At 46.2% G+C, this 24841-nt stretch overlaps 1 protein-coding gene and 1 non-coding gene across 2 annotated transcripts; both read right to left on the minus strand.

The window, feature by feature from the left end:
• Nucleotides 1–606: 606 nt before the first annotated feature.
• Nucleotides 607–23140, minus strand: Arhgap30 (Rho GTPase activating protein 30). Its single transcript, XM_027418986.2, has 12 exons — nt 22760–23140; nt 10775–10877; nt 8263–8407; nt 7120–7202; nt 6898–7005; nt 5811–5938; nt 5202–5367; nt 5018–5121; nt 4861–4938; nt 3992–4381; nt 3013–3290; nt 607–2922 (listed from the first exon to the last, which is right to left on the minus strand). The coding sequence occupies exons 1-12, from the start codon at nt 22854–22856 to the stop codon at nt 1333–1335; spliced, it is 3270 nt and encodes a 1089-aa protein (XP_027274787.1). The 5' UTR covers nt 22857–23140; the 3' UTR covers nt 607–1332.
• On the minus strand, nt 16906–17035 carry LOC113836124. The gene has a single exon (XR_003486128.1). It is a non-coding gene; the product is annotated as a small nucleolar RNA SNORA3/SNORA45 family (small nucleolar RNA).
• Nucleotides 23141–24841: the final 1701 nt, after the last annotated feature.

Here is a 24841-nt window from a genome sequence, read left to right on the forward strand (position 1 = left end):
GGTCTCGAACTCACAGAGATCCGCCTGCCTCTGCCTCCCGAGTGCTGGGATTAAAGGCGTGTGCCACCACCGCCCGGCGTGGTGTGGTTCTTAACTATCTTATGTAGATCAGGCTGTCCCGGAAGTCACGTAGATTTGCCCCCCCCCAACACACACACAAATTACACACACACACACCCGATACAGCCTCTACCTCCTGAGTGCTAGGATTAAAGGACATGTGCCACCAAGCACCGGAAACTGTCACTTCCTAATTCTGAGATCTTTGATAAGCATTTTCACTTAATTACAGCTTAGTTTCCTCATCTGTAAAATGGAAATACTAATACCAACTTCACCAAAATAAGTGGATTAAATAAATTCAAGGGCAAAGTCTTTATGAACACCCCAATTCCTGGCATTGGATGAACATTATGTAAATACAGGTTTCTCTTCCCCATTTCTTGACCACCACAAGCCCAGTTCTACTTTCTAACTACAGGTTTCCGTGACAACTGAGGAAGAAACTCTAAACAAGATATATACATTTCGGCAGCATTCAAATGTGATACCTTTCCCCCCAAGACTTTAATAAGAGTAAGTTCATACACTTATTTAAGTGTAAAAACAATCAACTTTTATTATCAAACAGCTATCATTGCTAAATGGGGCCTATAGCCCCCACCTGTGCAGAGAAGCAGTGCCAGGACCAGAGTGATGACCACACATCCTCTTTTCTGAAATGGGAGGAGGTGGTTATTCTAATGGGAAAAAGAAAGACCAGAGAGGTCTGTACAGGACCTCTTCTGCAAATAAGTGAAGGCAGAGGATGTCATCCATTTCCTCCAGTGAATACTGAGGCCTTCACAGAGCTTCTTGGACATGTTTCTCCTAATGGAGCTAAAAGGGTCAGGAGACAGCCAAGGATCTGGGAGCAAATCAGGGGTGAGCAACTCTGTATCTAGCCCTGTATTCTCCATATCTACCCTAGGCTTCTATGAAGAGAAGTTCACAGCCTCAGAAGAGGGCAGGAGTTTGGCTGGAATTCCCCCTATGTATTTAAATTTAAGAAAAAAATAAGTTTCTACCTACCGTATGTTTCGTTAATAATCACAACTTCATGAGTAACAAGGCCTTCCTATATTTCTTAAGACTCTGCTAAGAGATAAGTGCTTTGTGTCTAACAGAAACTCAAGGTGAACCCACCAAGGCAGTGCCTCCATGGTCAAAACAGATAGCTGGAGGACCCAAGCCTTTGGAATGGGGCATTGCAGCTACTGAGGGTGTAAAGACAGCTAGGCAGGGGTTCCAGAGATTGATGATAATTTTCTGGTCCCTCTTGTCCCATCCTAATCACAGCCCTTCTTTCCCACGGTTAGTCTGTGTTTCAAATGCATATGTCTGACGCTGAGGGGACATAAGAGGGACAGGAAGCTGAAGTTCTCTAGGTGGCAAACTAAACCGACCCCTGGGCTCAGACCCTTCTGTGCCTTCAGGTGGGAGTTCCAGACAGCTAAGGGGCCGGGAAGAATGGGCAGGAGTCATGCTACAAGGAGAGGTTCTAGAGTTGAGGCTATAATCACCACCCCCAGTACAAGTCTGGGTCCGCCGAATTCCCTGAGCCTCAGTCCTCTGGCGTTCCCGGGCCAGGGCCACAGCAGCATCAAAGGAAAGACTACCCCCATTCCTCCAAGAAGCACGAGACCCCCAAGCCCTTTCTCCAGGAGTCCCGTCAAGCCTACCAGGTCTTGGACATGGGCTTGCAGGTGCTACATGGATCTTACTACACATTGCATTGGGCATCTTGGCAAACTGTGGTTTGGGGGGCACTACAGGAACAGAGCGGACCTGTTGGACCTGAATTAGGGTAGAAGCCAGACGCATGCCCACACCACCACTTGAACCACAGGGACAAGAATACAGGTCACATGCCTCTGGACTGAGCTGTTCCTCAGCCTCCATCCCCTCTGGCTCAGATGGCTGTGGAGGGCCTTGTTCCATCTGAGAAGACTGTTCATTGACTTCTTCTGTGCTGTCAACCTCCAGGAACTCTACACCTGGCCCTTCAGAGAAGGTCCCCTCTTCCAATTGGTCACCAACAGCTCTCTTGCCTTCAGTTCCTATATCTATACTTTTCTGTTCCTTGCTGACCTCCCCTTCCTCCCCATCTTCTTCTTCTGGGCTTCCACTAGCTCCACCATGTCCTCGGTCTTCTCTTGGCTTGTGGTCACTATTCTCATCCTTTTCGCCTTTCTCAGCCTCTCGTGTGTGCACAGCTTCCCAGCTCTCCCCACGAAGCAGGTTATCCTGGACTGAATGTTCTGGATCCATTCCAGATTCTACAGGGATGTCCTCTCCTTTCTCAGCTCCTTCCTTTCTCCCAATTTCGCTCTCCTTCTTGTCTTTATCCCCTTCTCCTCTTGTTTCCTCCATATCCTTAGCTCCTATACTTTCAACCTCTTGACCTTTGGCGTTTTCTTCCGTGGTCTCTATCTCTTCATCACCCCCTTCTTCAAAACCACCCATCACCTTTTGGCTTATTTCAGCCTCTCCTCCTCCCTCATCGGCCTTCCCAGCTTCCATCCCAGGCTCTGGAATTGCCTCTGCATCTTCCCGGTTATCTGATGTGCTTCCAGGCTCAGCCTCCTTGTTCTCTTCAGCTTCCCAGCATGCCTGTTTCTCTTCAGCCTGTATTGGAGGTTGTTTCTCACACCTTGCTGCCTCTTCCTGCAGACTCCCGGCACCCTCCCAGTTCATGGGTCTAGGTCCTAGAAGGGGACTCAGATCATCGTAGGCACTCAAGAAGATTTCTTCCCCATTGTCGTCTTCCGCTCCAGGTGTGGGGTCATCAAAATCAGGGGAACAGCAGCTAGGAGCCAGGACGTACTGTGCATCTTCCAGAGACAGATCATCCAGGGGTGGCTCCACAGAGAACTCTTCCACCTGCAGGCATAGCAACGGCTAAGGACCAGGCAGCCCCATCCACTCCCTAGGCTACACTCTACCCGCATACCCAGCATGGCTCCTCCTTACCTGAGGCCCATCTCCCAGGATCTCCTCCAGGTAGCCCATCCCAGGGTCGTCCTCCCCAAGGGAGAAAGCTGCTGCTCCTGCTGCTCCTGAAGCTCCTGCCTTGGCCACTTCCCTATCCTCTACCCCCACCCACTCAGGCTCTGAGCTGCTCAAGTCCTCTAGGAAGGAGAAGGAATCCTGCACCTCCTGGGACAAGGAGTCCTCCAGGGCAGGAGTCATGTCTTCTGGGCTTGAGTCAGCCAGGGGACCTGGGACTGATCTTGCCTCCGACTTCTCATCTGTTGAAGGAAAAGATGTTCCAGAAATCCAAAAGTCAAGGTCAGCCCCAACCCTTTCTGATATGGGTATTTCTCATAGTGATATGCTAGGGGCCCAACACTCCCAGTGTATAATAGTCACCCTGGTCTAAGAGGATGAGCCATATGGACTAACTACTTACAGATCTCTTTATTAATTCTTACTCAAGTGCCAAGCCTTGTGGGTTGTTTGTGAATTTCTTTGTTTTGCAGTGACTTTTTTTTTTTTCTTGTTGGTTTTTCCAGACATGGTTTCTCTGTGTTAACAGCTCTGGCTATCCTAGAACTAGCTCTGTAAACCAGGCTGGGATCAAACTCACAGAGATCCTTCTGCCTCTGCCTCCCACGTGCTGGAACTAAAGGCGTGCGCCACCACCTCCCAGCTTGCAGTGACTTTTAACACCAACTTTTGTACTTACCCATACTTGTATTTACTAAATCCCCTATGTATCTGATTTAGACCCCTATTCTTGGGGGTAAATAAGTGACTTGAAACCTGGCAGAATCCCTTCTCCATTCACTTCATATAACCTAATAATATTACTGAATCCCCAAACCCCAAATCTAGGCAGTCAAGGTAAAGGGCTGAAGCCTCTGACCTTCCAAGGCTACATCTCAGTTACAGAACTTCAACCTAAAGTTCTGGATCCCCTTCAAGCCCTAGGCAATCTCCAAGTTCTCACCTGGGGGGCCAGGGCCTGGGACAGGACCTGAGGCAGGGCTAGGCCTGGGCTGTAGAGCAGGGCACTCAAGGCCACGGGTAAGCCTGACCAAGGAGACATTAGAGATGATGTTTGGGGGTACACTGAGAATAGAGGTTATGTGTAGAGGGAGGTTGACGTTGTAGGGGTCTGAGATGTGGACACCGGCACAACGCTCCGCACGACTACTCCCCGAGGCCCGAATAGCTGACCGCCCAGCTCGTGGAGTTCCTGGCTCAGAATTCGCACTTCCGGATGCCTCTGACTCAGGCTCTTGTTCACCCTCTGCTGCTTCCATAGAATTACTCTCCAAGTTCTCAGACACCAGTGAGCTTGACTGAGAACTGCTGGGCCCCACCAGTCCCTCAGGTTCTGTGGGAGAGAGACAGGGTCACATAGTCAGTAGCCTCAGCTCCAAAGGCCTTGACAGCTCCTAAGTAAGTCTCAACAGTTCTGGTTTTTTTGTTTGTTTGTTTTTTTGTTTTAGGTTTTAGAGGTAGGATGATTGGAAGGTACCAGCCCCAGCTTCATTTGGCCACTACTGCAAATTATCCACCCAGTTAGCAGGTCAAAGGTTACACATACCTCTTCCCTCGCTGTAGTCACTAGCTACCACTAACACACACACACACACAAACTCAGAGTCTCCAAGTACAAATACTCATGAATATATCCACAGATTAGACAATAGGCTCATCTATTGTAAAACTTGGCATCTGTCTCCAAGACTGGTATATAATTATTCATTGATTTTCTTAATTACTGGATACAGTTGGCCACATTTATAGACACACAAGCCTGCATTGTTATTGTCACAGCACACACACATAACCACTCACACCTGTACTCACCGTCAATGGCCCCAGCTGCAGCACTCAGTGAATCCATGCTCTTAGCAGGTCGCAGCACCCCCTTACTGGATTTTTCTTCTAGAAATATGAATGTACATAGCACCAAGACCTTGCACACCCTCAGCAGAGCCCGATTCCCTCATCATCCCAGACCTACCCCTGTCCTCAGTCCTCAGGGGAAGTTTACGTTTTGTCTCATGGCCAGAGCGACCCAAATTGAAGATAGATCGCCATTTCCTGACCTTCAAAGACCCCTTTCTCCTGCAGATAATGGAGATCCAATTAGGAGTGGAGTCTGGGTGGTCAGTGCAAAGGGAGAGATTCCAAAAAGGAGGCCTTACTTGTGTTCCGCGATCTCAATGATAGTATGGTAGGGCCGGATCTGTGGAGGTCCATCACCAGCCTGTAAGATGCTAGGCAAGTTGTAGGGCAGAGACCTGGGCATGTTGTCTTCAGAACTGCCTGATGCCCGGGCCCCTGGAAGTGATTTCCATCCACTCTCCAAATCTGCACCAGTTAGGAAAACGAAAAGAATTGACTAGTCAACAACAGAGCCAAGACAGGAACCTCAAGTCCCCAGACCATCCACCCTCACCAACAACCAAGCTAAAGCTCTTGGAGATAGACCCTCCCTATCCATTTCAGACGGGTATTCTCAAGAATGAAGAGAAGAACCAAGAGATCCCAAGACATTAGTCTTGGCATCCAAGGTGGTAATGCAGAGACCAAGCTGTATGCTAGAACGGCAGTAGAATCGGCCTGCTGAAGCCTTGGCTGTACTGATATTTCTCCAGTGTTCTCTGATGTGATTACCACATACCTCGCTCTGTGAGAGTCCCAGTCTTCCTTCCCACAAAATGAGAAAATTGGTCTTAGTCAAAACCAGAAAACAACTAAAGCTCACTCCAGCAGAGAGCGGTGATAGGTAAGGGGCAGAAAGGGACACTAACCAGAAAGGGAAGCACCCCCAAAGAGCTGGTCCACATGGGTGAGGATGAACTCCACAACAATGGACTGCACACGCACCTCCATGAAGGCTGCTGTCCCATTGAAGCCTGAGGCCTCTATGTCCTTAGACCTGTAAATGTATGGAGTTAGTCCCTCCCAAGTCTCAAAACACTTTCCTATCTAAAGTCTTCTGAACACACACACACACACACACACACACACACACACACACACACACACACACGAGTGTGCAGATGACGGACAAGGTTTAGTTATGTAGCTGTCACTGTAGCCGGACTAGAACTTTCTGGGTATATATACAAAGATCCATCTTGGACTCACAAAGATGCACCTGCCTGTGTCTCCTGAGTGTGGGTGGAAAGTCATATTACAGAATGCCCAGCCTCTGAAATACTCTATTCTCTCTGCTCTTGCTTCTCACCTCCATTTCTACCTCTTAAACCGCAGGTATTATTATTTAAGTTCAGATACCACTTCCCCCAAGAAAGCCATCTTAGACACCCTCAAGTAATCTCTACTTTCATTTTTGTTTGCTTGTTTCTTTTGTTTTGTTTTTCGAGACAAGGTTTCTCTGTGTAACAGCTCTGGCTGTCCTCAACTCACTCTGTGGGCCAGGCTGGCCTCGAACTCACAGAGATCTCTACTTTCTTTCATACTCCTTGCACTGTCGAACCAAACAATGAATTGTTATAATTATGAGAATTGTTATAATTAATAATGATTTGTGTCATAATGAGTGATGCACAGCCCAATTCTTGAATAGATTATGAGATGTTTGCTCAGGAAGTGTCTTGCAAATACCAATATTCTAGTCCCCAAAGTCCACAGCACAGTATAAAGAACAAAAGGCCTTGCTCTTAAGAACTTCACTTGGTCTCAGAGAAGGCCCACGTTGTTGACGGACTTTATATTACTCAGCTACGCTACTGCTGAACCATCCTGTCTTGCTGTGTTGACACGATCCCCACACCCTCTCCAGTGTACCCACACAACCACATCCACTTGGGTATATCCTTCAATATCAAAGTAAGTCTCTCAGCAGCTACACACTGATCTGCATGCACCCACCTCAGAAGGTTGGGGGCCCACACGATTGCCAAATTTCGGGCATGCATGTTGGTTTGGGCACTAAATGAGGCCATGTGGACCAAGTGCCTCATAAGGAACTCCAGCGTCCTGCAGAAACCAAGAAAAGAATCACCTAAAAAATAATCGAGGCAGGGATGGGAGAGACGAGCCAGGTGGGAGGGGGCAGTGTCTCTGGAATACAGAGGGTGGAGCCCTACACACCTGTAGTTTGGGGCAGGGAGTTCTTGAAGCACTTCAAGGATCTTGATCAAGCGTTCTGGCTCTAGCTGCACTGCCACTGCCTCCTAGTTGGGGACAAGGGTATAAGAAGACATTGACTCAGAGGTGACCCCCTTGCTTCTCAGAGGTCCAAGTTACACTCAGGAACAATCTATTGCTATATTCTACAGTGGTCCCATCTAGATCTTCAAGGCATCATAAAATAGTGAAAACACATAAATATGATCCCAGCACTCTTGAGGCAGAGGACAAGGGCTGGAATGTAGCCTAGTGGCAGAGTGCTTGCCTAGCATGCACAAGACCATTGGTTCAATCCCCAGAATCACAGAAAGAAAGCTTAGGACCTTTGGGCTCACAAATGACTGCTGAATCTTATTTATACACTTAATAGTCTGTCTTGTGACCTTGAGCAACTCACTGCCATTCCCTTGCCTCAGTGTCCACCTTAGTACAGCTCTGAAACTAGACCCTTGAAAGGTGTCTGAATGGACTGAATAGGCTCTGGTTGCTATTCAGAGTCTCAGTGTTGTTGTACTCAGTAAAACACAAGCTCTTTTGGCAAGTAGATGGGATTTTGCTATATTGCCCAGTCTAGGCTCAAATTCTAGGCTCCAGCAATCCTTCTGCCTCAGCCTCCTAAGTAGCTAGCTAGGACTTTACTTTAAAAGTATTACTCAGATCAGGACATCATTCTTGTCACGTGTCTTCTTCCCCAAAGCTGTTGAAGACACAGTTACATTTGATGGAGGGACATTCCTGAAAATATTTTTGTTATATAAATAGCATTTTTGTTCTCTTAAGTGTAGGGAAACTCTGGTCTAGGTGCTTTCCAAGGCCTCCCAGCTCTGACAACCTGCCCTTTACCTCCCAAGTCTCAGCACTGTGCTGTGTGCAGTCTGCAGGCCTTAGGGGAAATACACCATAGAGAGAAAGTGAAGACAAGAGGGACAGGGGTTGGCAGAGGTGACCGGGCCTTGAAGAGGTCTGGGAAGGAGGGCTCTTCTCAGTAATGCTTTACTGTCACTCAGGATCACTAGGCTGCCATATGACACCCCTGTGATGTCAAAATTGAAGTGGTGGCCCTTGAACCCTGTCTTCGACCCCTCCCTCCACCTCTCAACTCACAGCAAACTTGTCATAGAGCCGGTAAGTGAGGAGGGGATCTGGCAGTTCTCTGAAATAGGCCTTGCACAAGGAGGAGACACAGTGAATGTCCTGGAGGTAGACATCTCGCCGAAGGTCTGGCTTCCGCTCCACCTCGAACTCCTGCCTGGGGAGGTGCAGAGTGGTCGGGAGTGCTAAAGGTCAGACAGAGGATACGCAAGGAGAAGTAGGACCTATACAGGTCAGCTACAGGAAGGAGCCATGGTCCACATGTGTGAGACTTGAAAGAATATTGGGACATACACATATGCACATGTATATACATATTCACTGGCATATTTACATATAATTCCTATATATGTCAAGAAATATTAGGAATCGAATATGTGGATATATAGATGTGAATGTGAAGATGGGTGTGGAGATAGGTAAGTGGATCTGTGCATGACTAACCAGGATATAAGATTAGCAGTGAAGACGTGTGTAGGAATCAGTAGACACAGGCAATGGACTTAAATGGGTCTTTCCTTTATTCCTTTTTTTTTTTTTCTTTGAGAAAAGGTCCCACTACATAGCTGTGGGTGGCTGGACCAAGTTGACTTCTGACTCACAGAGATCCACCTGCCTCTGCCTCCTGAATGCTGGCACTCAAAGCATATGCCACTATGCCTAGCCTGGGATTGATGCTTAAAATAACCATGGTAAGTCTTCATAGTCTTGATTAGGTTAGCCAGCAGTTGTTCAGACATGGCATCCAAAGTACCAACAACCAAAAGAAGAAGATACATAAATAGATGATGCAAATTCTCCTGAGACAGGATGATTTCCATGAATTTGGGATTAGCCTATGCTATATAATAAGTTCTAGGCCAGTCTGAGTAAGATTGGAGGAAACAGAGAGAGAGGTGGGGCAGACAAGGGTCCAGGGAGATACCTCAAGTGATAAAGCATAAGGATCTGAGTTAGGATCCCCAGCACCCACAGAAAAACCCAGGCACAGCAGCAGAGGCCTGTAAGCTAAACACTGGGGAATCCCAGGAGCTTGCTGGCCAGTCTGTCCAGCCAAATCTGAAAGCTGCAAGGTCAGCAAGATACATCGTCTCAAACAACAACAATAATGTAGAGGGGACTGGAAAGACGCTCAGTGACTAAGAGCACTGACTGCCAGCTATTCCAAAAGTCCTAGGTTCCATCCCCAGCACCCAAATGGTGCCTCACAGCCATTTGTAACTCCAGTTCTGGGCCTCATCTGGCCCCTGTGAGCACTAGGCACACACATGATGCACAGGCATTCAAGCAGACAGAACCACCACCAACTCCTGGCCTAGAACATATAATCTTATTACAACTCAGTGATTTAAAAATATTAAGCAGCCTGGGTGTTGGTGGCACACGCCTTTAATCCCAGCACTCGGGAGGCAGAGGCAGGTGCATCTCTGTGAGTTCGAGGCCAGCCTGGTCTCCAGAGCGAGTGACAGGATAGGCTCCAAAGCTACACAGAGAAACCCTGTCTCAAAAAAACAAAAACAAACAAAAAAAATAAGCAGAAGTCTAAAATTTGAGGCATTTCCCAAAATAAGTGCATGAAAGGTGTTCAACCTCATCTGTAGCTAGGGAAATGCATACATAAATCACAATGATGTATCATTACACACCCACCAGGATTGCTACAATCAGAAAGACAGTAACAAATGTTGGCAAGGCTTTGGAGGAATTGGAACCATCATACATTGCTGGCAGGGATGTAAATGCTACAGCTGTTATAGAAAACAGTTTGGCAGTTATTTTTAAAAGTTCAACATGAAGTTACAATATGGCCCAGCAATTCCATTCAGGTATACAGGTATACATTCACAATAACTGAAAATACATCCATAAAAACTTGCACATATTTGTAGTAGACTTATTTATAATAACCAGAAGGTGGAAACAACCTGGATAGCTATCAACTGGTAAATTGGGGGGGGGGAATGACTTGTTATGTAGCTATGTTGGAGAATTGTATTCATCTATAGAAAACAATAAAATACTAGAACATGCCACAGCATGCATGAACCTTGAAAGAACTCAGTGAAGAGCCAGACTTACAAAAACATGTATCACTGGTTTATATGAGATTTCCAGAACAGACAGATCCATGCAGACAGAACATAGAGGTTTTTTGTTTTGTTTTGTTTTTTGGAGGATGGTGACATGTTCTGGAATCAATGGTGATGGTTGCAGTGTTGTGGATATACTAAAAATAAATGAATGCGAACATTTTTAAATGGTGAATTTTATAGTATGCAAATCATGTGTGTGTGTGTGTGTGTTAAATCAGACTGTATATGTGGGAATGGAAAGAGTTATGTGTGCTGGGGGAGCGAGCTTGGAGTCCCCACCTTACCTGACCAGACTTTAGAGCCTCTCCCTGGAATAGTACCTCATGCTTGTGCTTCTTTCTCCCAGTTCCTCTCATCCCTCCTCCAGCTCTCCCCAGCAGCTGCTCCCATGGCTCCCTGCCCACAGAGGCTGTCCACTCTGTCTGACTCACCGGAGCTTCTGGATGTTAGAGGAGACCCCTGAGAGGCGGTAGATCCCATCCACCACTCCATACTCTTGCACAAACTCTGCACAGCTCCTTAGCACCTGGGGCACTGGGGACACAGACAGGTAGAATAAAGAAAATCTGAAAAGCTAAAAACTGTAAGGGGGTCTGAGAAATGGGAGCATCATGGAAGAGGAGTCACTGAGCTTAAGGGCAAAACTTATGAAATAAAAACAACTCATTTGAAAGGTTCTCACAGGTGAACAGAACCAGCTCACCTATCTTTGTATAATATTTTTATCCCATGGTCCTGGAGTCTCAGCATAAACCCCTGTACTGAAGAGGAATTCACTGCTATTCAATATTAACCTCGGTTCTATCTCTTCCAAAGATTAAAAAATTAAAATTATGTGTAGGTGTCTGTTCAGAGGAATTTGCATATAGTGCTGGTGCCCGAAGAGGCTAGAGGCATCAGATATCCCTGGAGCTGGAGTTGTAGGACCTTGTGAAGTGCCCAACGTGGGTGCTGGGAGCTGAATTTGGAACCTCTGCAAGAGCAATAAGCAATTTTAAGCACTGAGCTGTCTCTTCAGTCCTGCCTCTGTAACAGGCTCTCTTGGACCACCAATCAGCTCCCCAGTCATGACTCAGAGACTTATTAGCTATGAATGCTCGGCCTTATCTTATGCTTGTCCCACTAGCTCATTCCTAAATTCAATGTGTTTCTCTTCGTCTACATTTTGTCTCAGGGCTTCTTAGACCTCTCTTTCATTCTGTGTCCGACTCTGGCTGGCTGGCTGGCCCTGGGTGTCTTCCTCTTTTTCTCCCTCCTTCTCTCCTCCTCCTCTCTCTCTTCTCCAGCTTAGTCTCTATGTTCACCAGCTCGGCTTGTCCCTCTACTGTCTAGCTATTGGCTGCTCAGGTTTTTATTAGGCCAATCAGGTGCCTTGGGCAGGCAAGGTGAAACAGTAACCCATCTTTGCCCTTGAACTAACGCAGCATAAACAAATGTAACATCTTTGCATCATTAACAAAGGCAACACATCTTTACCTAGTTAAAAATGAAGTGGAAACAAATGTAACACAGTGTTGCCTAATTAAAGTAATAGTTCATAAGGCAGCTCTACCTCCGTTTGTTCATTTATCTGCTTTGAAACAGGGCATCATGCCTTCATCTTGCTATGTAGTTGAGGAAGACCTTGAGTTTCTGTCTACTTCCTGAGTACTGGGATTATAGGTGTGCACCATCACATTCACTTTGTTTGTTCCTGAGAGTCTCACCTAAGCCAGGATGAATTTGCTGTGTAGCTGAACGTGGCTTTGAATTCCTGATCCTACCACTTCTGCTTCCGGAAAGCTGAGATAATAATGGTGTGTCCCACACTTGCTTTATGTGATACTGGGATGAAACGCAGGGCCTATGTTTACTAGGCAAGCACTCTGCCAACCAAGCTACATCCTCAGTCCCCATTTTCGTGATATACACTCAGTAGTCTATCTTGTTTATTATATAAAATTTACACAGAAAATGATGGGCTAGGGTTGTAGAACAACAAACCATTTACTACAATAACTTTACATTCTATTTTCACAGTTTATACATATTTAACAGCTTATATATAAATCCAGATGACAAAAACCTTAAAAATTAATTAGCTTAAAGATAAATAATTAAGCTGGGCATGGTGGCTCAGGCCTTTAATCACACCACTGGGGAGGCAGAGGCAGGCGGATCTCTGTGAGTTCCAGGCCAGCCTGGTTTATAGAGAGAGTTTCAGGACAGTCAGGATTGTTACACAGAAAAACCCTGTCTTAAAACAACCTCCCCAACACCCCCCAAAATCGAAAGACACATACAAGAAAACCATCTCAATCTAACTATAAATATCACTATCCGTATTACAAGAAAATAAACTGGGCAGTAGTGGAGCATGCCTTTAGTCCCAGCACTTGGGAGGCAGAGTCAGGTGGATCTCTGTGAGTTTGAGGCCAGCCTGATCTATAGAGTGAGCTCCAGGACATGCTGCAAAGCTACACAGAGAAACCCAGTCTTGAAAAAAACGAAGAAGACAAAGAAGAAGAAGAAGAAGAAGAAGAAGAAGAAGAAGAAGAAGAGAAGGAGGAGAAGAAGAAAATAAATATAAAATATAAAATATTAGGCCAAATAAAAACATAAAATGATAAAAGATAAATGGTAACTGTTTGTCTGTTTTGTTTTTCAAGACAGAGTTTCTCTGTGTAGCCTTGGCCTCCTGAGTACTGAAATTAAAGGCATGTGTCACCATTACCCAGCTAGATAAATGGTATCTCATTAATAGCCGTGTGTGTGTGTGTGTGTGTGTGTGTGTGTGTGTGTGTGTGTGTGTGTGTGTGTGTGCGCCCTCTGGTGATAAGTGTATATGTATGCAGATGGTAGCCAGCAGTCACCTTCAGAATTCATTCCTTAGGAGATATCCATGTTGCTTTTTGAAACTGAGTCTTTTACAGGGATCTGGAAATCTGGCCAACAAGCTCTAGGGATTCTGTCATTTCTGTCTTCCCAAACTGGAATTATAAGCACACATTTGGCTTCTCTATGTAGGTGTTAGGGGTCAAATTTGGGTTCATGTGCTTGCACAGCAAGCATTTTACGAGCTAAGCCATCCCCTAAGCCCTGGTCTTCCACATTTCTCTCTCTCTCCCTCCCTCTTTCTCTCTCTCTCTCTCTCTCTCTCTGTCTTTGTTGTTGTTTTTTCTGAGATAGGGTTTCTCTGGGTATCTCTGGCTGTCCTGAAACTCCCTCTGCAGACCAGGCTGGCCTTAAACTCACAGAGATCCACCTCTGTGCCCTAGGTGCTGGACTAAAGGTGTGTGCCGCCACCACCTGGCATCTGCCACATTTCTAAATGATCTTCATTTAATCTTAATTTTTGAACAGGACTTAAGATCAGATGAAATAACTTGTTGGCAGGCCTGAATGTACCAGTTCTGGCTTATCCTGGCTTGTTATCATAAATTCCTATAGACTCAAATCCCTTTTTCTTTTCGGTTTTTTTTTTTTTTTTTAAGAAAGGGTTTCTCTGTGTAGCCTTGTCCTAGAAATAGCTCTATAGAGCAGGCTGGCCTCAAACTCAACAATTCCCTTTTTCTAAAAAAAAAAAAAAAAAAAAAAAAAAGCCTGGCAGTGGTGGGGCACACCTTTAGTCCTAGCAGAGGCAGAGGCAGAGGCAGACGGATCTCTGTGAGTTCAAGACCAGCCTAGTCTAGAAGAGCTAGTTCCAAGACAGCCTCCAAAGTCACAGAGAAACCCTGTCCTGAAAAACAAACAAACAAAAAATTTAACCCGCCTTTATTCTCAGCACTCAAGAAACAGAAGCAGGCAGATCTGTGAGTTCAATGACAGCTGAGTCTCCACAGCAAATTCTTGGGCAGCAAAAGGATAACACTGTGAGACCTGTCTCAAAAACAAAACAAACAACAACAAAAGTCAAACTTGTCTTATTTGACTTTTCTGCTTCCTAGAAGCTCCCATGCACACCAGGGAGCCAACAATGAAGGGCAGTAACAGGAGAAAACAAAAAGGCAGGGCTGGGCAATAGCTCTGCAGGTCACCCATGGAAATGCAGTGTCTTGAATGTATAATCACAGCAAGATGGGAGGCAGAGAAGAGTCACCTGTAAGATGGTGGGCCAGCTAGCCTGGAGTACACTTATGCAGCAGCAAAAACAGAGAGACCCACCTCCCAAGATGGAAGGCGAGGATCAGCCCTCAAAAGCTGTCCAAATAAATAAATACAAAGTTTTGAAAAGCAAAAAGTACAACAGCTGCTGGGGGTTGGTGGCACATGCCTTTAATCCCAGCACTCAGGAGGCAGGCGGATCTCTGTGAGTTTGAGGCCAGCCTGGTCTCCAGAGCGAGTGCCAGGATAAGCTCCAAAGCCACACAGAGAAACCCTGTATCAAAAAACCAAAAAAAAAAAAAAAAAAAGGGGGGGCTGGAGAGATGGCTCAGAGGTTAAGAGCACCAACTGCTCTTCCAAGGGTCCTGAGTTCAATTCCCAGCAACCATATGGTGGCTCACAACCATCCATTATGAGATCTGGTGCCCTCTTCTGGTGTGCAGATATACATGGAAGCAGAATGTTGTATACATAATAAATAAAATCTTAAACAAAAAAGTACAACAGCTATCTTATATTCAGCTTTCATCTTTATTTTTAGTTCAGGGGGTTTGTGAGTACAAAGGTATCCCAGGATCCCTGTAGGGCTGGAATTACAGGCCGTTGTGAACTGCCCAACATGAGTGCTGGGAACCAAACCCTCGTCCTCTGAAAGAGTAGTATGTGTTCTTAATGGCTAAGCCATCCTTCCACCTTGCTTTCTGCTTTCAGTGCTACAGTTATGGGAAGAATAGGTCTTTAACTTTGGAACTGAAACTTCTCTTTGTCATCAGTTGTTACCCCAGAATTTTTTAAAGGGGGCAGCAATTTTGTGGGGCAGGGGAGGCAGAATAAAAACTGGTCCCAAAATTGTGCTTATGTAACACTCTACCAGCCATGATAAAAAGAACACTGGTTGTCCCAAATGAAATGGAGCCCAGCTGAAGACGTTTAGCTGAGGCACTTTCTCTGGTAAGAAAGCTTGCAGTTATATATATATAACACTGGAAAGTCCCATGCCTATCTCACGGTCAGGCATAGGAGGAGAGAACCGACTTCCCTAAGTTGTCCTTTGACATCCGAATGCTCTTCATGGCACCTGTGTGTCCATATAAAATAAACATTTTTTTTTTTTTTAGTATGGAGGTGGTGGCGCACGCCTTTAATCCCAGCACTCAGGAGGCAGAGACAGGCAGATCTCCGTGAGTTCAAGGCCAATCTGATTTCCTGAGAGTGTTCCAGGACAGCCAAGGCTACACAGAAGAATTCTATCTTGAAACTCCCTCCCCCAAAAAAAATTTTTTTTAAGATTTTATTATGTATACAACATTCTGCTTCCATGTATATCTGCACACCAGAAGAGGGCACCAGATCTCAAAACGGATGGTTGTGAGCCACCATGTGGTTTCTGGGAATTGAACTCAGGACCTCTGGAAGAGCAGTCGGTGCTCTTAACCTCTGAGCCATCTTTCCAGCCCCCCCAAAAAATTTTTAAGTGCAAAAAAAAAAAAAATTATCTCTCCTAACCTTGGGCCACCACTGTGTTACTAATCTTAAAGATAATATCATGGTATTTCTCATGTTATCTCAAGACTCTATCAGCTGTGATAGAGTCTTAAAAACAAGTAGAAACAAATAGAAAGCCATACAGCCAGATAGTGATGCTGCATGACTTTAATCCCAGCACTCAGGAAGCAGAGGCTGGCAGATCTCCCTGAGTTCAAGGCCAGCCTGGTCTACAGAGCTAGTTGTAGGACAGCCAAGGCTACACAAAGAAACACTGCCTTGAAGGGAAAAAACAAAGGAAATAAAGAAAAGGAGAAAAAAAAAAGTTCGTGAAGCCAAAGATAGCTGTGAATGTAACCGAAGTTAAAATTATAATCTGACACCCTTTCTGCACTTTAATTCCTAGGCTACATAAACACCCACCCAGCCTACCCTACCCAAATACACATTGCTTATTTTAAAGATACAGAATAAAATATGAGCTCCTCAGCCTGGAATATAAGACCTTCACAAACCAGGTCCTGACAAATTCTATGACTAAGCCCTTTGCCAGTCCATAAAATCTATAAGCAAGCTTGGGTACCATTCTTCATTGATGTGTCTTGGATATACTTTTACTCTCAAAGGTTCACGTCCTGGAAGCCTGGCTCCCAGTGTGGTGATGTTGAGATGAGAAACAGTTAAGGTGGACCTAGTGAATGATAATTAGGGGATAGGGCTCTTTCCTCATGAATAAATTAGTATTACTGTCTCTTGGATTGGGGGCGTTGCTTGACTTTTTAAAAAATTTATTTATTTATTATGAATATAATACCCTGCCTCCATGTATGCCTGCACGCCAGAAGAGGTCACCAGATCTCATTATAGGTGGTTGTGAGCCACCATGTGGTTGCTGGGAATTGAACTCAGGACCTCTGGAAGAGCAGGCAGTGCTCTTAACCTCTGATCCATCTCTCGAGCTCTTGGCTTCTTCTTCTTTTTCTTTTTGTTTAATGCATGTCACTAACCTGGTGACTGACCGTGCCAGAAAGTCCACAGCCAGTGAATAAGGTCAGCAGTTATTCTTCAAGGACTCTAGCACACTAAGGCAACAACCAATACCTGAGTGTGACTCTAGCCTTGGAGGCTGTCTTTTTTATTATTATTATTGTATGTTTGTTATTGTTGTTTGAGACATGGTCTTTATTACTAGCTCAGGCTGGCCTTTGAAGATGCTCCTATACTTTTCAAACAAAGAGATTACAAATGCGTGTGCCGCCAAGGCTTACAATGCTATACTTCTTTGTGTTGGATGGGTCTTGTGTGATTGGGTCAGAGAGTGGGATAACATAAGCAATGCCACTCCATGTTCCTGGTCCCCTCTGTATGCAGATAGTTTTCTTTTCACCTCACCATAGTGTAATATGTCCAGAGTCCCTGGCCAGGATGCTAACATATGCTCTCTGAAACCCCAGCCACTACAGTCATGAGCAAAATCAACCAATTCATAGTTTCCCCATTCAAGATATTTGGCTGGAACAGAACAACACTGACTAAAGCATTTGCTTTATTCTCCTGTCTGGAAATACCTTTCTCCCCAATTGCCTGGTAAACTACTACTCAAATCATCCCAAGCATTACCTCCCAGCTGGGCAAAGTAGTACATGCCCATAGTCCCAGCTCCTTGGGAAGTTGAAGCAGGAGAATTACTTGAGCCCAACTACAACATAATAAGACCATCTTTAAAAACAAAACAAAACAAAAAAACTAAACAAGGGCTGGAGAGGTGGCTCAGCAGTCAGGAGTGCTTCCCTGGAAAGCAAGAGGACTGGGGTTCAGATCCCCCCAGAATCCACGTGAATTCATGTAAATGGCTTGCAATTCCAGCCTCACAAGGTAGAGACGGGAGATGCCCCCAGAGCAATCAGCTGGTGACACTAGCCATATCGCACACTGTGGGTTTGATTGAGAGACACTGCCAAAAATAATGTGGTTGAGAGTGATGGAGTATGATCCCAAATAACAACCTCAAATCACCACACACATATACAGGAGAATAAGACAGAAATTAATAAAAAAGATCACTATTGGTCCTGAACTCTTTGCTCATATCTTTATTATAGTTTCCATAGCCCTTTGCTCATCTCAACATTTTTTTAAAGATGTATTTAATTTGTGTGTGTATATGCGTAATCCTGTATGTGCACCATGTGAATGCAGGCGCTTGAGGATTCTAGAAGAGGGAGTCAGATTAAGGAGGAAGCGGAGTTACAGGCAGATGTGAGCTACACTACCTGGATACTGAGAACTAACCCCAGGTCCTCTGCAAGAAGCACAAATGCTTTTAACTACTGAACCCTCTCTCCAGCCTCCAGTGTTACAGTACTGACCACACTTTATTATAAGAGGTTATACTTATAGGTCCTGACAAATGGTACTCTCTTGTCAGAGAATCATATTTCTCACTGTGGTGAAACATGAGGCATTCAAATGTTTGTTAGATTTTACACAATGAATTGATTCCGAATTCGGTGAGAATCGCTGAAGTCCCTGAGAGATTTGATAAAGGGCATTGCCTTTGACAAAACACTGTTGACTGGAATTCACCAGTGAAATTCCTCACATATGTCAGTGTCAGGGAAAGCTGTGTTTCTTCTCAGCTACCTATTTTTTTTTTTTTTTTGTTCCCTAAAAGCCTTGTGAGTTTCATATGACCTTAACTGCTACGCAGTTCATCCCTAGCAGCCACATAGAACTATCTGATAAGCATTTCTGGGTCCTATTCTTGATTTCCCTTCAATCCAGTTTCCTCAGTCAATTATTTGTTCCTTGTGTTGGGTCTCAGAAGTTAACCCAAGCTTTTTGTTTGCTGTTGGTTTGTTTTTTTTTTTAAAGATTTTATTTATTAGGCATACAACATCCTCCTTCCATGTATATCTGCACACCAGAAAAGGGCACCAGATCTCAAAACAGATGGTTGGGAGCCACCATGTGGTTGCTGGGAATTGAACTCAGGACCCCTGGAAGAGCGGCTGGTGATCTTAACTTCTGAGCCATCTCTCCAGCCCAGTTTGTTTTGTTTTTTGAGACAGGGTTTCTTTGTCTAACAGTCCTGGGTGTCTGGTCACTCTGCAGACCAGGCTAGCCTCAAACTCACAGAGATCCACCTGCCTTCCCAAGCTTTTTGTAGAACAAATATGACAGAAAACCAGGGTAAAGGATATAAATAATAATCCCACCAACCACCGGTTTTCATTTCCTGTGATCTGGTTTTCATATCCTTTGTATTTTTGTTCATCACTAAAACTTGGGTAAGACAAGAAAAGAAAAATGGAAGGCAAAAAATTTTAAGGAAGTTCTTGTTTTCAGGGTTTTGCATGTGTTAACATGCATCATCCTTAGAATGAGGGACCTACGACGTTTGCACAATGTCCCTGGAGTGATTGGTTTCTAAATTGTGGGACTTTGTCGTCTTTCCTCACCTCACTCCGGTCTCAGCCTTGTGAAATATGGTTCATGCCTTCATAATCTGTTCCCATCTTTTCATGGTCCCCGTGTCCTTAGTTCTCTGCACTGAATGCAGAGATGATACAGCCCTCCTCATTGAAGCTGCTGCTCTGCCATTGCATACCTACTGCTGCATCAATTCTTGTGGCCACCACATTTACTCTGCTGATTCATAAATAGTCTGCTGGCTAAGCCTGGTTAGTGCGCACTTGTAATACCAGCACTCAGCGCTATATAGCAAGACCATAGCTCAAAATAAAATAAATAAATGTCAATATCCCACTTTCATCTAAACTTCCAGGTTTAATCTAAAGCAGGTTTTCCTGTCCTATTCTTTTCAGTTGATTTTGAACCTCTATAGCAGGTCTTTACAGAGATGGAAGACCATATGGAGCCGGAGCCGGAGCCATAAAGGAAATGGGCTGAGAGATAACGGGGTCAGAGAGATGGTCGAACTGCAGATATAAATCAGAGAAATGAAGTCAGAGATGTAATCTAGGGACAAGATTGGGGTGATGGCGTCAACAAGATATGAAGGATGTGGGTGGGGTCAAAGAAGAAGGGCCTACAATGAATCAGAAACCGAAGCCAGGGGTCAAAGTGTCTGTAGGGCTTAGGGGAAGGAAAAGATCCATTTAGGGGAAAAGAGTTGGGGAAGAGGTCTGGAGTCGAGCAAGGGCATAAAGATGGAGAAAACCAAGATGATCTGGTGGGAGAGGGTGTATCAGCTCATCAGAGCAGATGATCTCTCTGGCTTGGGCCTTCATTTTCTTGCTGGTTCTTGAGCTACGGAGAGAAGCTGTCATCAGCCAGCCCCTCTCATCCCCAACACTTTCCACCTCTCTATACCAGGATGCTTTAGGTAAGGAGAGGGGTTATCACTGATGCTCTGGTATCCAAGATTCATCTCTCAAACCTGGGTCTCAGATGAAGTTCTGGCAAGGGACAGAAGGTATTTTTCACCTGCTGTGGGATTCACCTGCAATCGGGAGCCACTAGCCTTTCATTATCCCTGGATGTCTAGAGAGAATCCCTTTACCTGCTGGGAATGGTGGGTCTGGGAATCACAGAAGGGGAGTCTGGGCTGTCTGTAGCTGATGGGAATCACAGGAATGGGCTGAACCAGGATAAGGAGGCCAAACTGGGGGTTTGCCAGGAGCTACAAGAACATCATTCCCAATTAAGTCATATGGTTCTCTGTCAAGAATCATTATCTAGTGCTGGCTACATGGCTCATCAGTTAAGAGAATTGACTGTTCTTCCAGAGCACCCACATCGCAGCTAACAATTTAACTCCAGTTCCAATGAGAATCTGATGCCCTCTTCTGGCTTCCATGGGCACTGCACACACATGGAACACAGACATACCCACAGGCAAAACTCTCATGCATATAAAATAAAAATAATAAATCTCGAAAAAAAATTTGATCATTTAGTGCTAGTGAGATGGCTCAGAGGGTAAAAGATGCCTGCCACCAAGCCTGAAAGTCTCACGGGACCCACATGTAGAAAGAAAGAAAGAAAGAACGGGCTTCCAAAAGTTGTCCTCTGACTTCTGCAATCCATGGTACATGTGCTTGCCTCCTCCCTGCGCCCCCCACTATTAGTAATAATAATAGATACGGCCTGCCAGGCCGTGGTGGCGCACCCCTTAATCCCAGCACTCAGGAAGCAGAGGCAAGAGGATCTCTCTGAGTTTGAGGCCAGCCTGTTCTACAGAGCAAGTTTCAGGACAGCCAGGGCTACACAGAGAAACTCTGTCTCAAAAAACCACAACAAAATAGAGCCTGTTAGGTGGTATAGTGGGTAAAGGAACTTGCCACCAAACCTGATGACTTGAGTTTGATCCCTGGGACCCACAAGATGGAAGGAGAAAATTGATTCCCTCAAGTTGTCCTCTGACCTTCACACCTGCACTGGAACTAATGCGCCCCTCCCCAATGGGCATACAAAAGATATAGATAAATGGTGTGATAATTTTTGGTTTTAAAGTGTCATTATTAATCCCAGCACTCAGGAGGCAGAGGCAGGCGGATCTCTGTGACTTCGAGGCCAGCCTGGTCTCCAGAGCGAGTGCTAGGATAGGCTCCAAAGCTACACAGAGAAACCCTGTCTCGAAAAACCAAAAAAAAAAAAGAGTCATTATTGAGAGTGGAATGATTATAAAGGAGCCAGGCTTGCTCAGTGAGAAGAGGAAGGCACAGAAAAGTCTACCTCAGCTGTAAACACTCTTTCTTGGGGCCTGGGCTTTCCCTTAATGGAGGCTGGTAGGGATGGGGCCCTCTGATGAAGGAGAAAAGGGGAAGGAGGTGTCTGGGGACACAGGGGCGGGGCTAAGAGCAGGAAATGAGCTGGGAACCACCATCACCCTCCCTTCACTGCAGGCACCACAACCAGAGAAGGGGACAAAGAGGAAATGACAGATTGGGGTGGGGTGGAGTGGGGGGGCAGAATCATGCCCCTTTTTGTAAGTCACTCAGTGTGCTGACAACAAACTAGGCAGTGTAGTCAAGATAGCTCAATTTCAAATCAAATTAAGACATGGTTCGGAATGCTTGCTAGGCAGAGTGGTGAGCCAGGGGTTGTCCTTGGGCTTGCTGGTTTCCAAGCCGACTGCAAAGTAAGCCAGGGAAGGAGCTGAGGAAGCTCCAGGCAGTGCCCACACCTCTTTTTATTGCAGCTTCTACTCCCAACTTCAAACCAGGGCTTAAGCCATCTCCTTCACCTTTCCTGTGTTCCCCACATTGGCAGCTTCTCCCCCTGCCTTCTACCACAAACCTGTTTCTTCTTTGCAAGTGATCTAAGGAAGAGGGGACTCCTTCCCTCACCCCCTTCCTGTGGCCCAGCAAAGGTGCAGAAGGGCCAGGTCCTTGTCCTTTGGTGCTGTTCTCCAGCAAGGATGCCTCCCTCCTCTCTCCCCAGACTATATCCTCAGACACACTGGGCCCATTCCCACCTGTGCCTCCATTTTTTATTCTACACCACGATCCCTTCAACTGCTCTTCTGACACAGGACCTCCATTCCCACCCTCTGTCCCTGTCTTGATTCCCTCACCTGATTCATCCGCCTCTCTAGACTTTCCAAATGTCACCATCCTCTCCCCCTTGGAGTTCCCATCCTCACCCTCTCAGTGACCTGTCCCCTGACTATTACAGAAGCCAGCCTCTCGGCCTTCATCGAGCCACATTTCCTGTCTTGTCTGTGCACAGGTTTTCACGGATGCTGACCCTGGGCCACTGGTCCCTAGAAGCTGATTCTGCCCAACAGACCAAATCAAGCAGGAGAAGACAAGCTTGGTGATTGCCTGGCAGTCCACCCACCCGCCCGCCCAGCTGGCCCCTGCTCCTGTTGGCCTGCTTACCGTCCTGGCCTGAGTGCTGTAGATGCTCCTGTAAGTCACACCCAAACACTCGTTCCTTGGAGTAGCCCTTCTTCTTTCCTTTCTGCCGAGACTTCATGGCCAGAGCCCCAGGAATCTGGCCCTACCACCTCGGTCCCCCAAGACCTTTGACCTACCAGTCCCCCATGGAATCCCAGTCAGTAGTTAGGTTTGGCCCAGCCCCAGAGGGGCAGGGCTCCAAACTGGAGGTGGAAGGTGGCCTGGGCAACGGACAGTAGCACTTGCCTCTGGAGCCCCCAGGGCCACACGGAAGTGGATATATAAGAGGAAGCTACCAGAACCCTGGCATTAAGCTGTGTCTCGTGGCCAGGCTGAGCACTAGCCCTTCTCGCCCTGTGCAGCTCTAGGGGGGCCGGAAGCTGTGCAGCTCCTCAAACCCGCTTCCTGTTAGAGCATCTTTGCAACCACAGGGCCTCGGGTGGGGGAGGTAGCTGACATTCACACCCTCATCATTGCTGGGACTCCATCCATTGGTCACAAAGGGAGGTGATGTCAGAACCCTTGGGTGGAGTAATGGTGCCTGGGGTGGGAGTAGGTGGCTGGCATTTCTAGAGACCAAAATTCTTGGGTGGGACAGAGAACCGAGGCTTGCCGGTGAGCAAAGCAGGAAAGGACCGTGCAGAGTATACTCCGGATGCAGGATGCCTCCGATGGCTCGGTCATCTTTGTCAAGCCACGTCACTTCACCGAGCCTTAGTTGCCATACCTTTGAAAATGAGGACACAGACCTGAGGCTTGAGTTTCAGTTTCTTTGTCTGTAAAAAGGTACATGGCTGTCCACCTCACACAGCTGCTGGAAGTTTCCAGTACAGTCAAATTTGAAACACTTTGCAAACTAAGGCACTGGCTTCCCCTAAAGGAGGTCGTGTTCAGCCTCTCCTACCCGAGGGCACTCGGAAATGGCTAAAGGTATTAATCAGACAGAAAAGGTTTTATCTGTTTATTTAAAAACAGAATATCATTTTTATGTACAAATATACATATATTTACATGAAATATACACACTAGGACCCCAGATCCTCAGGGTCCACAAGTCCTGGGTTGGTTGGGAATGGGATGAGAGCCTCTCCTTTAGACCAGATTGCAGGCCACACAAGGTTTACTAAATCTCAGTATTCAGGCTGAGTAGGTTTGGGCAGGCTAAAGAAAAACAAACATCTAACCCCAGGCCCCACACATAGAAAGTGCCAGAAGAGCCCCCAAATTAATGATTTGGAAAACCCTGGGGAAAGGAGCTGTTGTCACCCTCGCCCACAGCAGCTTTCTCTCCTCACCTGAATGCCCACTGTCCCTCGCTACCCTCTGCCCTCTACACAACTGAACCTGGGCCCTTGACACCAAGTCCCAACTCCGCACAGGCACAAAGAACTGCACACACAACTAGGGGCAGGTTTGTGAGCCATGGGAGCCAAGCACCCCATCTCTATTCTCCTCTCCCAGTGTTTATACCTCACACCACTGGTTCCAGACTCCTCCAGCTGTCAGCTTTCTCTGCAGAGCCTCTTCCAGTGAAGGTGCCCTAGCAGAACTTCCCAGAATCATGGGAATTAGGCCCTGCTGTGGGGTCTGCTAAACAGTTTTGCTGAATACCTATGTGGGCTGGCCTCGCTTACACAAGCCCAGTAAAAAATGCACGCGTGTAAATCAAAAAGGGTTTTGTTTGTTTGCTTGCTAAGTTTCTTTTTCTCGAATTAGGGGAGACTGAGCAGAACTCAGGAGGCTCCCTAGGAGGCTAATGTACAGAAGGTATGTATGTCCATGCAGCAGGTAGGCCCATAGGCCACCAGAGGACAGAGGGCTTCTGTAACAGTTCAAGCCTCTGGCAGACCCCTGGGCATCTGCTTCACACTTGCTCCCCAAAGGGTGGGAACACAGCTCCCCCACTTTGGAGGTCAGATTCTAGCTCCAGCTGTGCCCGCACACCTGGATCTGGCCCACAGTCTCCACGTCTCACTTCCAACCTTTGCGTCACTAATACTGCTCTGGGGTCTGAGGAAAATACCTGCATCTGCAGGTAGAGGTCACACATGAGGCACACTACTC

The sequence above is a fragment of the Cricetulus griseus genome, chromosome 5, assembly GCF_003668045.3.
Source record: "Cricetulus griseus strain 17A/GY chromosome 5, alternate assembly CriGri-PICRH-1.0, whole genome shotgun sequence".
Classification (NCBI taxonomy): domain Eukaryota; kingdom Metazoa; phylum Chordata; class Mammalia; order Rodentia; family Cricetidae; genus Cricetulus; species Cricetulus griseus.